This window comes from Anolis carolinensis, chromosome 3 (genome assembly GCF_035594765.1).
Source record: "Anolis carolinensis isolate JA03-04 chromosome 3, rAnoCar3.1.pri, whole genome shotgun sequence".
NCBI lineage: Eukaryota > Metazoa > Chordata > Lepidosauria > Squamata > Dactyloidae > Anolis > Anolis carolinensis.
In genome coordinates this window covers 79706835-79722987 of record NC_085843.1, presented here as the reverse complement: position 1 = coordinate 79722987, position 16153 = coordinate 79706835, and the positions used below count along the sequence as shown (strand labels likewise).

The 16153-nt window shown below is 39.9% G+C and overlaps 1 protein-coding gene across 1 annotated transcript in view; it reads right to left on the bottom strand.

Annotated features, from left to right (window-relative positions):
• Positions 1-16153, bottom strand: part of pcp4 (Purkinje cell protein 4) — a 105565-nt gene that overhangs the window by 67270 nt on the left and 22142 nt on the right. Inside the window, exon 2 of the mRNA XM_003218992.4 lies at positions 5080-5131. Within this exon, the coding sequence (XP_003219040.1) occupies positions 5080-5131 (52 nt within the window). The remainder of the gene's footprint in view (positions 1-5079; positions 5132-16153) is intronic.

Below are 16153 nucleotides of genomic sequence, written 5' to 3'. Positions count from 1 at the left end.
TGTGCCTTAAAAGCATCGTGTCCTTTCAACCCTCAAGAAAGATGAGACCCCACTGCAATAGCTTGGAGGCCACTGAAAATCCTGTGGAATCTGAGAACACTATGTAATTTGAATGAGTGTTCAGATTGTTCCTTCTACTTCTAGTGTTAAGAGGTGTGTGTGCTGTGGTTTATATAGCCAACGTGGCACCATTTGTGCTCAGGAGAGAAGTATTAGTAGACTGAGGAAAACTCAAGATTTGTAAAAGTACAAAATCTCTTGAGAGGGAAAAACCATAGATAAGTACCCACACAAAACATAATGAGGATTGAGAATGCTAATGTAACACAGAAGAAGAAGAAGAAGAAGAAGAAGAAGAAGAAGAACAACAACAACAACAACAACAACAACAACAACAACAACACAGAGTGTCTGCTGTGGACTTATCTTGTTGTGTTTCAAATAATAATAATAAAAGCTGATAAGGAGAAGACCTGGCTATGGCTCACAAATGGGACCCTGAAGAAGGAGACAGAAGGCCTGATCCTTGCAGCCCAGGAGCAAGCCATCAGAACAAATGCAATTAAGGCCAAGATCGAAAAATCAGCTGATGACCCAAAATGCAGACTCTGCAAGGAAGCTGACAAAACCATTGATCATATCCTCAGCTGCTGTAAGAAAATCGCACAGATTACAAATAGAGGCACAACTATGTGGCCCAAATGATTCATTGGAACTTATGCCTCAAGTACCATCTCCCTGCAGTAAAGAACTGGTGGGATCACAAACCTGCAAAAGTATTGGAGAATGAGCACGCAAAGATACTGTGGGACTTCTGAATCCAGACTGACAAAGTTCTGGAACACAACACACCAGACATCACAGTTGTGGAAAGGAAAAAGGTTTGGATCATTGATGTTGCCATCCCAGGTGACAGTCGCATTGACGAAAAACAACAGGAAAAACTCAGCCGCTATCAGGACCTCAAGACTGAACTTCAAAGACTCTGGCAGAAACCAGTGCAGGTGGTCCCGGTGGTGATAGGCACACTGGGTGCCATGCCAAAAGATCTCAGACGGCATTTGGAAACAATAGACATTGACAAAATTACGATCTGCCAACTTGCAAAAGGCCACCCTACTGGGATCTGCACACATCATCCGAAAATACATCACACAGTCCTAGACACTTGGGAAGTGTTCGACTTGTGATTTTGTGATACGAAATCCAGCATATCTATCTTGTTTGCTGTGTCATAAAATAATAATAATAATAATAATAATAATAATAATAATAATAATAATAATAACAACAACAACAATAACAACAACCACTTTATTTTTATATCTCGCCTCCATCTCCCCAAAGGGACTCAGGACAGCTTACATGGGGATGAGCCCAACATCAACATAGGTTAAAACACAATCCATGAATTAAAACAATATAATATAATAAAATAAAACAACATAAAACACATCAAATACTTTAAAAACCTGGACATTAAATACATATGCAGAGAAGGAAACTGTGCAGAATTCTGGGTAGGGCTCATAAAATAGTATAAAGGCAATCAGGAAATGGTGAGGGAACGGTCTTATTAAAGCAATGACAGCCTATAAAAATGAGGAGTAGTGATGAAGTGCAATAAGACATTGTAAACAAGCTGGATATCTGGCAGGATTGTTCACTCAAAAGTGCATCAGAACATCCACGTTTTAGGTCTTAGGTTTTAAAGAATGGTTGTTATGAGGATGGGGCATACAGTAAATAACGCTCCCATCTTCACCCTGGGCAGGGAAAGGAATGTAGCTACAGTGAGAAAAATGGGAGCATTGTCCTACAAATGAAAATTCTCTTCCCCGATAAAAAAATTCTTCATCCCCCAAATTTCTAGTCTACTAGTAACTTAAAACTTCTGTTGAGCATTTAGAAATAAAATTTAGGTATCCAAAGAAAAGGGGCAGGCAGAGATACCGGGGATATGCAAATGCAGCAAACAAGAGTTTTTTATATGAATGATTTTCAGTTGCTCACTGTCTACAATTATAGAAGGGAAATATCAAGGACAGCAATGAGTGGGGCTTATGCTGGTAGCAATTGCTCCCCAATCACCTAAATAATGGGACAATACAACAGTGTGGGATAAACTATGGGCTACTTTTATTAATGTTACCAATCAACCTCTATGTGACCTGCAAACCAATTTTAAAGGGCATGAACCTGGTGCAGAACAAGCTGAGGCTGTGGCCATCCAAGACCTACTCCTCAGCAAACGTGGGCGAGACACCCGGATCCCCGGATGCAACAAAATGTTGATTCCAGAGCGACCACTCAGGGAAATGGACTGAGAATTCAGTCCCAATTCCAGAGGATATTAATATCCGAATTCTCCCTGTTCCAAGGCCATTTCCATCCGCCCTCACCTTGGTTATCTAAAACATAGGTAAGCATTCCTGTTCCTGGCCTACACCACAAAGGAGTGTCTTAGGTGTACCCCGGAATGTGAACCTATCCCTGTTTTCCCACATGATGGCCTGTTTAAGACTCATACACACCAGTTAGCCCATAATGAAACAGTATAGGGTAAGAGAAAACACCTCCTAGAACATGGGGGGGGGGGGGAGAGAGAGAGAATCCTCCCTGGCCCCAATGGCGACTCCTAAAATACCCTGTAAGTGGGTAGGTCAGCATTGGAACCGAAGTGAGCTGCAAGGCAAGACCATGTGACTTACTTGGCCACGCCCCTGCAAAATCCAAGCTGGGCTATTTTTTCATGCTCTCCTTCACTGGAAGAGAGCAAAATGTCCCGAGTGAGGGGGGAAAGCTAAATGTTGTGTAGAACTGTCTCCCCCACTTCACACATACACAGAGAGAGATCCTCCCTTCCTCCTTTCCTTCCTTTCTTCCATCCTTCCATCTCTTACAGGCAGAGCCGGCTCTAGGTATTTTTCAAGTGAAGGCGAACAGAATTTTGGCGCCCCCCCCCCCCCCAGACTAGCACTCTCCAGCAGAAAGTCATAAGGATTTTATTGAGCTACATATTACCAGGATTCCATAGAATGAAACCATAGCAGTTGAAATGGTGTCAAATTGCTGTAATGGTATAGTATAGCTACATTCAGAGAGGCTTCTCCACTTTTCTCAAATGCATACATATGGAAGAGCTGCTGCTTAAATTCAATCTCTCTGCTCTGAAAGGAGAACTTAGCCTTTAGAATTTATACCTCCATGCTGTCAACATCACCTTTTGTAAGGAAATGGCTGAATGACGCATTTCACTGAAAAAATCTTCAATCTTTCCAGTCTTCCCTTTTAGTCCTTTGCAGACAGGGATATTTCTGACCTGTTGTGGGTGGATGAGCATTTCCATGTCAGAACATCCAATCTCAGGTTCTGCAATAGGGATGCGAATCTGCACTGAACCATATGGTCGACTTCTGATATTTTTTGGCGAGGAGGGGAAATTTGGGCAAACTGGAAACCACTGGAGTGGTTTTTTTTCTTGATTAAGCACCAATAGAGCCACAAGACTCAGTGGTTCATTGTAAAATTTGAATTGCAAACCCTCCCCATGATAGTCTCTTTAGCACCGTCTCACTGGAGAATTCCAAAGTGCAGCTCGCTATGTTGACTGAAAGCAATGCCTAGTAGTTTTCATATTTGATAAGGCCTCACCCAAATACTTTGCATTACAACAGGGACAGGTAGTTGCAAAGTCCAGTGTAAGATATCAACAGAATCCTGTTAATATCTTATATAGCTGTAACTTCAGTTATAAAGGTGGGTGGACTTTTTTTATACAGAACATCTGCATTCAGTTCAAGATTGTCAAAATGGATTTGCCCATATGTTGCCATTTTCCATGGATGCCCATGCACACATTGTGCATAGATATATGCATTTGAATGTGTGGTTAGTTAAGCATTTGCTCTCCTGGTTAGAATTGTATAATGTTGCCATTCAACACTATGTTACCCAGGACCATTAATGTGTTGTTCCACATGGAGAGATTTACTCTATGCAGTTCCAACATTGTATCTCAGTCATTGCTGAGGAAATCCATTTCTCCTCCAGTTACTGTGGAGATTGAGCTAAGCTTAGAAAGAACAGGAAAGTCTGAGGGGAGTGGTAGATGATATCATAGTAGTCCCTGATAATATAAAAGGCCTGGGCCTTTGATGCTTTGAGACCTGGCAGTGATATATTTGAAGTTGAAAAAAGCTAACTTCAAAAATATCACTGCCAAGACTAGCAAAGACTATGCAAGCTACACACAAGTCCAAGGGAGCCAACATGTAGTTGGAGTATCATGGAGGAATATCACGGAGGAATGAAATATCATGGGAAAATGAATGTCTACTGACTGACTGTAATACAAGCAGTCCTTGGGTTACAACCAAGATAGGTTCTGTAGGCTTGCTCTTAAGTTGAATTTTCTATGTAAGTCAGAACAGATACATATTTTAAACATAACTCCAGCCAAAAATATTATGTTTTAGTTTTGAAGAGCATAGGGAAAGGTTAACATTCCCGTAACATTTATCTTCCTATCCATGTTCCTGTTCAGAAGATTTCACCTCACTTTCTGTCCCTGTGACAATTGGATTTTGAAAAGTTTGGGTTATCACGGAAACAATTATTGGTAATGATGCTTCATTGGGAACACCATTTTCCCATGATAACTCCCTTCTTAGGGGTAGATTCCTGTTCTTATGGGGTAGATTCCTGACTTCCTGTTTTTTCACCCCCATTTTTAACTAGGAGTTGTATGTAAATCAGATGTTTGTAACTTGGGGACTGCCTGTATTCCACACACATGTATTTTCAGGATTCTGATACAATTGCTGGGAACCATCTATTGCCAAATATATATTATAACATGTTGTAAAACTATCATGATTTTGAACTGAATTGTTCAGATAAGGCCTACAGATAAGACACAAAACCTGTTATTGCCAGATTGGGAGTGGAGGTATGAATAAACCTGCAGCTAAAGTCACTAATGTGTAAGTTCATTCTATCTTCCCAGAGAGGTATTTCTGTACATTGGATTGTGTTGCATGAGTCATCACAGGGAAATACAAGCCAACAAAAGCTTACCATTCTCAGCAGAAGCTTTGTCTTTTCCATTTGTTGCTCCAGCACTTTGTCTCTAGGAAAGGAAGAAAAAGAAATGAGGAATTATGAGTTGTTCTTGAGTATAAAATTTTTCATTCAGCTAGTCAGTGGTTGAAAACCTGATACTGAATTTCTTTTTTCCCCAAGTGCCAATGCAGGGTCTACGTTTACCTTATCCGAACTTCTACTAGGATTTGAGAATTCCAAATTGCTTTATTTCTTTTCCAAAGTGAAGCCAATTCATTAAGAACATTGCTTTGCTCTGTACTATTGTTATTTATTTCTGTACCTGGTTTGTCCAACTTCAGTTACTAGCATATTTGCTCAACATTGATTTGGTGCCCTGACTGAAACTCTTTTGACCGTTGCACTTTTTTTTTTTTTTGGTGTATGTGGTATTGCAGTATAATACAGAATTTCATTCCAGCTCTCTTCATTTTCTCCCTGCATTTACTGATTGCTACAGCAAAGTCAGGTTCGATCATTGGTAGTAAACCGGAGTTTCTTTTCAACTGCCTGTGCAAACCACCCCAAGCAATTTGCTGTACCGGCACTTTTCTGTTCACTTTGATATTTTGTAATTCAAGTTGTGCAGACTGTTCTAGGACAGCAGGCAGTGTTGCTTTCTGCCATTCTTCTAGATACATTTTTCAATAGTATTTCCTCACTTTAAACACCCATCTATTGAAAAATCAGAAATGCCATGATCACTGCATTTGAACAAATTAATTTTGTCTCTGCATTAGTGTAACATTACATCCTAGTGTAAATTTCTTCTTATTTAAAAACTCTAAGAAAAATGGAGCCAACAGGGCGTTCTGATTTTAGTGTTTGACTATAACTCTGGAAACCGGGGTTTGAATCAGCACTCAGCCATGAAGCTCATTGGATGACCCTGAGCAAATCATACACTTTGGCCCCAGAAAACTCTGTGATAAGGTTGCCTTAGGGAAGCCATAAGTGAAAAATGACTTAAAAGTACACAACATAACAGGAAAACTTCATTTGCAGAGATAAAACAGGAAGTTGCCTATCAAAATTTCATGTAAGTTAGAATTCATATGGCAGAGTGCATTTGTATAGCAGAAAATGTGTAATTATTTAACTCTCAAGTTCATTTGCTTTTCTTATTACCACAATCTTTTTTGTTTAAGCTTGATATTTGTTGCATCTTAGGTTCTAAAAAACAATACTGTTGATTGCAATGGGGGTGACACTCAAGAACCAGTGTGGTGTAGTGTATGTGTGATCTTCTGGACATTTTTGAATGGCAGCGCTTATCAGTGCCAGAGAGCACTGCCAATAGAGGAAAACACAAAGAGCTACAATCCAAAAGCAGCTGGAGCACCACAAGTTGACTAGACAAGGTGCAATGGATACAGGGGGAATTGAACCAGAGCTCAGACTCTGCTTCAGCCATGGAATTTGTGGTTGTTGGTGTTGCAAAGGAAAAGAGGGCAGAGCAGAGCCACTTGGACAAATGACAAAACAAACACATTATTCATAGTTAATAGTTGCAGCCTGGAAAAGACCTGAATCTTGCCTTGTCTTTGGCAAATCCTTTACTTCACAGATTACTTGATTCTCACTTAAGTCTGTGTATATATAAAATCTAATTATCGTGAGTATTACCATAAATTGCCTTTGAGCCTCTTGTGTACTGGATCACTGGATAGTGATTAATGGATAAGAGAAAATGGTAGAGAGGTACTCAAATATAAATGAGCATTCTCTTGACTAATATTGGAATTAAATTCTCATTAGGAAGAATTTGAAGCAAAAGATACATTATTAAAGGGCTCAGATGTTTTAGGGAACATGGAGCAGCTGCCATTGCTCAGTTGCTGTCTGCCTGGTAATGTCTACTCTAATAAGAAACATGTGTAAACATGATGTCATCATATTCCACTAAGTGAAATGCTAGCAGAATCTCTGACATAACATCATGTTATATACCCCTAAGGCATGACATAAGCAGATAAGTAACATAATCTGTCCATGAATTCTTCATTTGATTAGCTATTTGTTTCAAGGGAGCTATTCCCTGTCCTTCAGCAGGCTCCTAGAGCAGCTCATAAAATAGTATAATATGATAAATCATTTTAAAAGAACACAAGATATAAAAGCATCACAATATAGAAAGTATTATAAAAGCAAATTACCTTTTTTGAAAATAAAGTAATTTAAAAGCAATTTGTAGAAGATTTTAATACTTGGAAAAACAAAAGGGCATTTACTTGATGCTAAAATTGCATCGAAATAGGTACCCAGTAAGCCCCTCTGGGGAGATCACCCCATAGTTGCTTCAGTCAATAGTTGACTGAATTTTGTAGGCTGCAGTAACAGTCATAGGGTGCATAGCTTTTCTAACCTGCACTGGAGAAAAAGCTGCACTTAGGCATGATCTATACTACAATAAGAGCCCTGCAACCACAGGATTCAAATCCACATTTTTATGACTTCCACTCCAAGGCCACAAAATGCTGCAATCTTTAGCATTCCTCATGACTTACTACAGAAAACACTACTAGCAGCCATCAGAGATTAGTGGCATAAATTGTTCTGCCATCTTTAACAGGTTTTATACCAGAGCTGAAAGTAACATAAGAGCAAATTCTAGTGCTTACACTATATATTAATGAGGAGAGACACATTTGCCACTATGGAAGGTTTAAGAAAACAGTTTTTGTTGCCTGGGGCTTTGTTTCCATTTTTAAGTGAATACTTTTCCAGAACATCAAAGGCATACCATTAAAATTTGCAGGGGAAATCCAAACCACACTGAATTAGCCTTTACAGAAATAGGAAGTGGATGCTACAATATGTATCAGGGAGTATGATGAAGAAAGGTTCCCAAGTCTTACTTTTTCATGTATTTTTCAAGAAATACATAATATTCAGATCTTGGGGTGGGTGGATATTAAGATGTCTACATTGCAGAGCCGGTCCAACAATGAGGTGAATTAAGCGGTTGCTTCGGGCGCCAAACATACGGGGGCGCAGTCGAGACTGCTTTTTCTGTTGATTTGTTGTAAAACATGATATTTTGGTGCTTAATTTGTAAAATCTTAATGTAATTTGATGTTTAATAGGCTTTTCCTTAATCCCTCCTTATTATCCAACATTTTCGCTTATCCAACGCTTTTATTTTTCAGTGATTGTTTTGGGGGGGGGGCACCAAAATTCTGTTCGCCTACAGTTGAAAAATACCTAGGGCCGGCTCTGCTACATTGGCACTTTAAACTAATTTCTGTCTCGACCTGCATTGTCCCACACTCTTTGACTTTTGCTTTTACTCCAGGCTGGTTTTCTCTTCTTTGTAAGATTCTGTTCATGGCTTTAGTTTCTTTAACTTTTTTTCTGCCATCCATAGATAATATACCACCCAGGAATGCATGTGGCCCCCAGGTTGCTTTGCCTTCCATTTGCCATGTTTCAGTCAGAGAAAATTGATAGGGGCATCACTACTGAAAAAAAAAATCACTATCACTTTTATTCCTTCTAGAAGGAAAAGAAGAGCTTTTCCATGGAATCTATGGCACAAGAAGACACACTGGAGCTCTCCTGCACTGCGGAGAGATACTGCAGTGAGTTGGAGCTGAATATTGGAGTAAATACAGCACTAAAGACGGTGGCTGCCATTGAATGCCAATGACAGCAATTGTAGCACAGCCCTCAGTGGCTTCCAGTGGGTACACAGTGTCTCCCATAACTTTTCAGGAGTTGCTTACCTCTGATCCATTCTGGTTGTGGTCATTTATCAATAACATTCCTTTGGGACTAGTTTTATTTAAGCATTATAAATATCAATTCTGAAATGGGTTTTTAAAACCTTATTGTTCCCAATTTTGGGGGGGGGGGGAAATCCACATAGGCTTGTAAGGGAGAAGCAATATATAATTGTTACCTTGTTCTTAAGAAGATGCAGGGGGAAGATGCTTAATGTGTTTTTAGGAAAGTGCAAAAATATTATGCTCTAGCTTTTTTAAAATAAGGTATCCAGAATACATAGGGGAAGACCAGTTCAGTAGATGGAAGATCTGTTCAGTCATAATTCCCACCCACCAATTTGTGATGGTCATCATGTAAAAGGGGGATGGAAGGGAAGGGAAATTCTTTATCTTCCAACACCCTGTGATTTCAGAACTGCATCAAATCAAGGTTGTAAACAGATTATGGAAAAGTGACTCTTTAGACTACAGCTTCCAGAATTCAAGTCAACTGGAAGCTGGAGTTCGCTTGAGTAGAAAATGCTTATCCTTAAGGTTTTGTTCCTAACTCATAGCTGCAGAAATCACAATAGGGATGTGCAGGATAGGTGAAGGTCAAAAGAGTCATTCCACACAGCAGTAATCATGATTGATGGCAGAGAAACCAACTTAACTGGACATGAGTGAACACATACCCAAAATGGGTACAAATGTGTCCCTATGATTAGGAATTCTCCCTTGCCTTTTAAAGATGTTTGTCAATATTCTGCATTGGTTACTTAGTTATGTCTGTGTAACTACATAATGTTTTCTGGCTTATGTCCCCAGTCTACCTTAAGAACCAGGGGTCTGATCGGGGGAAGGTGGTCAAGTGGAGTGCAAGGTTGATAACTGAACTTCCAATTGAGGTACAAGATTGACAACGTTTCCTTCCTCTTCAGCTGTGGCCAGGAATTTTGACAGGGGACTGACTTCTAGTCATTGCAGCCTCACTTGCTGATGGGAAAAGATGGAAATATCTTCCCCCTGGAACCTGAGCAGAAGTTGAATAGTTCTCCTTCATTCAATCCAACTGTTGGCTCTTAAGGTGAGATGGAATGATATATGTATGCTTACTGAATACAAAGCAGTTACAGACTGCAACTACAGATTACAAATCTGCAACTTCAATACTGAATGCCAGCTGTTCTTGGCACTTTCAGTGAAAATTCATGGTGGGGGACACTATTGCATTTATACCATTGTACCCATAGAACGTTCTCTCCATGTGATTGGGAATACCGCTTTCCAAGTATTCCTACTCAACCAACACTTTCCTTTGTGGTTCCAACTGAAAGGTTATATAGGTAAAGGTAAAGGTTTCCCCTGACGTTAAGTCCAATCATGTCTGACTCTGGGGGTTGGTGCAAAGGTTATATATGCACATTCTAAAAGATGTGTGTGGATTTGGGTGGGTCTGTTTCTATCAAAAACATGCCCCACTGTTTTCACAATAGATATCTTTAAAGGATTCACTCTTTGTGTGTGTGTGTGTGTCTCACACACACACTCGCATTTGCACATACACCAGAAACAAGAACATTGAAGCCCTCTTCCAGTGTTCAAAATGTTAACATGTGCAGAACTACCTCTGCATGAATAACGGAGATAAAGTATCCCCTTCCATGCATGTCTCTTATATGATAAAGCTTTCCAAATGTTTAATGTCCCAGAATAATCTTATATGGCATTATGATTTTGCTGGTTGGGCCAGATTTAATCATGGTTTAAAGAATAATGCTTGAAAAATTAAAGATTACAGGGAAATAGAATAGTTCCTATGTTGTCCATAGGAGTTGGAACACAAGTGGAGAATATGTGGCCTCATGCAACTTTTAATAACTAGAGATCTAGTTCATCATCCTTTTTTAAGGAAACATGGCAAAAACGCTGCCTCTTCTTGTCAGAGGAAAAAAACATAAAATGTAAAGAAACAGAAGGTTGAATGTTTGAGAAACCATAAGAAAGAAACCTGAAGTAACTGTATAATTAAAATCAAAATTGGAGGAGGGATATGTTGGCAGTTGTCAAAAACTTGAAAGAATGTCAGAAAGGTGGGAAGGCAGGATTTTGTACCTGTCTTTTGAGGTTACAACAAGGAAGTTAAATTAAATGAACATAAGGATGAAAAGACTTAACTGGGCTGAAAGACTATTTCAGTTATGAAAGCTGAAAAAAAAGCCAGATAAAAACATCCTGTGGAAAATGCTTGGCATTGCCAAAGAGAAATCTGGAGACTGCTCCTTTAGCTATAATGGCTGGCTATGCAAAAGAGGGAATTTCAGCACTTTAAAGGAGAAGTGTGAGATATTAAATCCTATCCCCACAATATGTTCAGCACCTTGGAGAGCTCCTTGAAAACCTCAGGTGTATAACACTGTATAATTAAAGTAGTTCGACAAGATTGACACTTTAATTGTTGTGGCCCAACGCTATGGAATCTGAGGATTAGTAGTTTTGAGAGGCACCAGCACTCTTTGGCTGAAGATCTTGTGAAGCTATCTATGATTCTATGGCATTGAGCCATGGCAGTTAAAGTAGTATAAAACTGCATGGATTCTGTAGTGTCGACAGTAGATTCACTATCCCACTGATTCAGTGGGACCAGCTACCTCCAGTGACACTCCAGGTGTTACTAGACTGGTTAGAAGTTATGGGGTTTTCAGCTTAGCTACATCTAGAAAGCCACATATTCTCTACTCGTGACCCAATTATAACCTTGGAGTTCCAAGAAAAAGTAAAAGAAAGCAAGGTGATTTCTTCCTGTGCTATAAAGCATGGGTAGTACACTCATATGCATTTAAAATGAGCCTATCTTGACCTGCTATACTTTTGCCCCTCAGCACTGAATCTGCAGTGTGCATCATTTAGTATTCAGGACCTCAGCCAAACAGTATTATTGAGCTCACAAATAGGAAGGCCATTTACAGCAGTTACTGCTGAACACAACCAGCCAGGAACTTCCCTGAGGCTTTCATTACAACAAAACTAGTACAGTGGATGGGCCCCAGGATGTGGTCATACTGTAAACAAGTATGAGTAATGCAAGATACGCAAGATAGTTAGGCTGAAGGGAATATTTCAATGCAATTTATAACAGAGGGGGAAAGCAAAGGCAGAAATTTAACAGCTTTCTTTGAACTACAGGTGTGTGTGTGTTTATAAGAGTGATTAAACCTAATAAGCAAATTCACAAAACATTCCAGATTCTGCCTTCTTTTGGTTTCTGAAAAGAAAATGAGCTGTGTTCAAAATGGCATAAACACACATATACACAAATGTGTGTGTATGTGTATAATTCTCCTTATATGATGTTGTTATGACAAACCCCTTTTCTATCATTATCTCCTCTTAGGAATTTATTTACTACATGTGTTCATGTATAAGTCTAGAAACTGTAGTAATAAAATCAGCCAAAGAACCTGGGCCAACTTATTCACAAGCCAATGTGAATAGTGTACCTTAACTCATATATTAAAAAGGGGCTGTCATTTTTTTTAGAAGAATGGCAAAACATAAGAGCTTAGTCCATCTCGGAGGAATCTAAAAAGAAAACCGATTCCCACCCCCCACCATGGCACCTTTTCTGGTTTTTTTGAGGGGAAGGTATGGAAAAATGACAATGGTGACAGCCAGTGATGGCAAGTATCTTGAGGCTTGGCTGGTGCTTTCCCCTCTACATGAAATGACCCTAAAATTATCCACAGGTCATATCAGAATCCACAATTTTGGTCCCCAAAACCTGCCTTTGACTTATATTTGAGGTCAACGTATACACAAGTACTGTATATATGGTAATTCTGTGATTTCAAAATGTTACTTTCTGAACTTGTAGTAGAAAGTTCATCCAAAAGTAACTCACCCAAATTATTGTCATTTCATAACAAAGTCCCAACTGAGTGCCATTTGCAGATCTACATCAAAACATTTAGAAGCCACCAGAGAATGTAGGAGGAGCTTTATATCAAGTCAGGGTTTCACAGTGGCTTTCTAGGTTTTCAAAGAAGGATTTTCTATAGACCAGGCTGAAATTGGCAAGAAGAGAATCGGAAACCCTGTATCCCACCACTCAGCCACAGATCTTTTCCATTTGGAAGCTGTTAGCAATAACAACATTTAGCTCAGAGCCACCAGGGGCAATAGCTATATTTGCAAATAATAGGACAGGCTCAAATGTGCAAATATTCAGCAATTTACATAATTTTTGTGAAACTGGTATTCCATCTAATTACACATCTCTTGTCACCTTAGGAAAAAAAATAGTTGTATGCTGAGAGAAATGGCCTCAGCCAGACTGTTGCATTTAAAAGGCACAGCTCTCCTTTGGTATTGATTTTCATTCCGTTTCATCACTGCTAACTGTTGTCCATACGTAATGAGTTTCCACATGCAGATGCAACATTTTCCATCCAATAAAAAGATAGCATAGAGGTAGGACAGCATGCAGATATGCTTTTCATGAGAGGGGAGGGAAGATCTTTTATCCTTTTTATCCCTTTAGAACAATTGTTCCTGAAAAAAGGGATTGCAAATGCAGACTTAGTATGGGATATTGTAGCACCTTTGAGGCTAACAAAGGTGTTTATCTCAAAGATACTTCAAACTTTGTATACTGATAAACATACGGTAGCTATACCTTTCAACTACAGAACATAATCTTAAACTGAAATGAGGGTCCAGCTGTGGGGTTGCAACAGAGGTGGACAACTTCCTGGGATGGAGGAAGATTATATTTGGAATCCCTGGAACCAACAAGACTTGCATCCAGACTTCACCACTGCTAATGAATCTGCTGCTGCTATGGCAGTAAAATTAGCATTCTTTATATGTAAATAGGATACACAGATATTGTGCATTTTATTTTTAAGGTGAATCTTGCTCATGGGAGAATCTAGGACACATGCTCTCTTTCATGGGTCCAGTACCTACATTTTGTTACATGCTTTTTTAAAAGGCTATGTTACAGTCATCATGGCAGGGATTTGTGGCAGCAGCAGTAGGAAATCTAGCAAGGGCTACAATAAGAGCAATAGTCATGTAAGCCATTGGCTACATCAGGGTAGGCATATGGTGGTTTCGAAGCTTTTTTCCATTTCAAAACCCTTGGATGCTTTTTCTATCCATAAAGAAGGGTGAATGACCACTTCTTGGAGTCTCTTGGAAGGGGTAACTAATTGTCTGGAGAAGCAGGGGCCAGTTTCTGCCTACATTCCTCCACTGAAACAAGCCCAAACAATCCCCACCTCAAAATGGCAGCTGGAAGGAACATCACTTCCTTCACACCTTTGAAAGTGAACACAGAGAAAAACTGAAGGTTTGAAAATTCTGGGTATGTATCTGGGTGTTTTCTCATGTTTCTATAGAAGGATTTCTGCATGGTTTTCAGGTAAAAATGAATGTAAAATTGCTTCCCCCCCCCCCCCCCAAAACCATTTTCAGAGAAGTCAGAGGTCTGGGGATGAATGAATGGTGGAGAACTTCCGGGATTATTAAAGGGAATCCAGATACTGTATGTACCCCACCAGCCACATTCCGTGCAGCCTTGTTTTCAAGGCAGCAAGTTATTCTTTAAGTATTTTACAGACACCCATCCCCAGTACTGTTTAACATTTAAGAAAAAGGCAAACATTTGGTCGTTTTCAAGGTTGGGTCATTTCCAAGATTTGGTCATTGCCACATCCCAAAGATGCTAAAAGACCATTCCCATACTCTCCAAGTGTTCTGATTTGGCAGGGATATTCTCAACCCATCCTCTCATTCCACATTTCAGCTGTTTGCAAAATGTCATCGTTTCTCTTTTCCCTTCCCGCTTTCCCCTTTGGCTCTCAGCTTGTTTCATGACCTCATCAAATGGGATCCTAATCAGCAGCCTACATCAATTGATCTTCTCTTTTGCAACGGAGCCCACCAGCTTCCATTTCACAATGTCAAATTATTTCTGTCAAAAAATGGAATTTCCACTGGCATATGCTGTCACAGCGGCACAGAAAAGCTCCCATGTTCCATTGAGATCAATGGTGAGAAGCTGGGCGGCCAATGCTTCCCCCTGTGGGATGGGGCAGCCAGTGAATCAGGTGATGTGGAATGTGGGTCAACAGGTTCCCCACACCCCCTGACAGACACTGCCAGAATCGCCACAATCCGTGATGGCACATTTGATGAGATCATCAGTTACTGCAATCTGAGTTCAAAGTGCAAAAGTAGTTGACCCTCAGTTAACTCAGTGGAATCAGGGGAGGAGAAAAAGTGGAATATCACCCTTCCCACTAGGCTCAGACAAAAGCAACCCACTGCAGCCTCTCCTAGCCTGTTTGTTCTTCGTCATTTATAATTTTTGCCATCTTGGCCATATTCTGTTGTTGATTGGCCACAAGTATCTTGGTTTTCATCTATGAAATGTTGAAAGGACTGTATTCCAACACTGCAGATATGTTTGCAAAATGTTTAAAAAGAAGAAAGATTTATGGACAGAGCATAAGATGAGCACACTTACTCCTTAATGCAGTTGGTAGAGTTAACCCAGTGCTGATTTTCAAAACGCATTCTTTATAGCTACTCTGTTTCAACTTAGAACCTGAGGCCTTGCTTTATATCCTATGCCCATTTTATCCCTAACCATGCCACTTCACCAATGAAACTTTGCTCCAGCACCAGATCTGATGTGAAGAGTTTTGCTTTTCATAGGGCACTGAGACTTGCTGTCTTCACTGGACATATTAAAGGAAGGGACATAATTGCTGGCTTGCCAAAATACTTTCAAAGGGTGTCTAGCATGGCATGGTAGAGTCAATGTTCAGTCAATATCTGTCATCTGCAAGAGCCTGAGGTAAGCAAGTCCCTGAGAAAGCCCCAGTCACATATGCAGGCTAGAGTCATTGCTACTGATAGCCCAACAAGATGGTGGAAGCGCCTTCTAATACTAGATGCTGCTCATTCTGCCACTACCTCTCTTTCGGCACAACTAGACAAACTCTGGATAGCGTTGGAGGCACCATTGCTTTGTGTGTGTGTGGGGGGGGGGGGGGGGAGGTACCTAGCAATGCCACATTGCTATGACCTTTTTTCCATGCAGTAACAATACTCAGGTTTCTTTTCTCTATAGCAGCTCATACAAAACAGTGTTTTAGGGGCTTTTTTAAAGCCACTTTTTAAATTATGTGGTTAGGCTGTAGTGGCTGCACTGGGCAATCCAAGTATGTCATCCTTAATTTATTTTTACATTAATTCAATTATAACTATTTTTGGAAACCTCTGATAACCAGGCAGAACGATTTACATTTGTAATGCTTTGAGGCTGACATCCATAA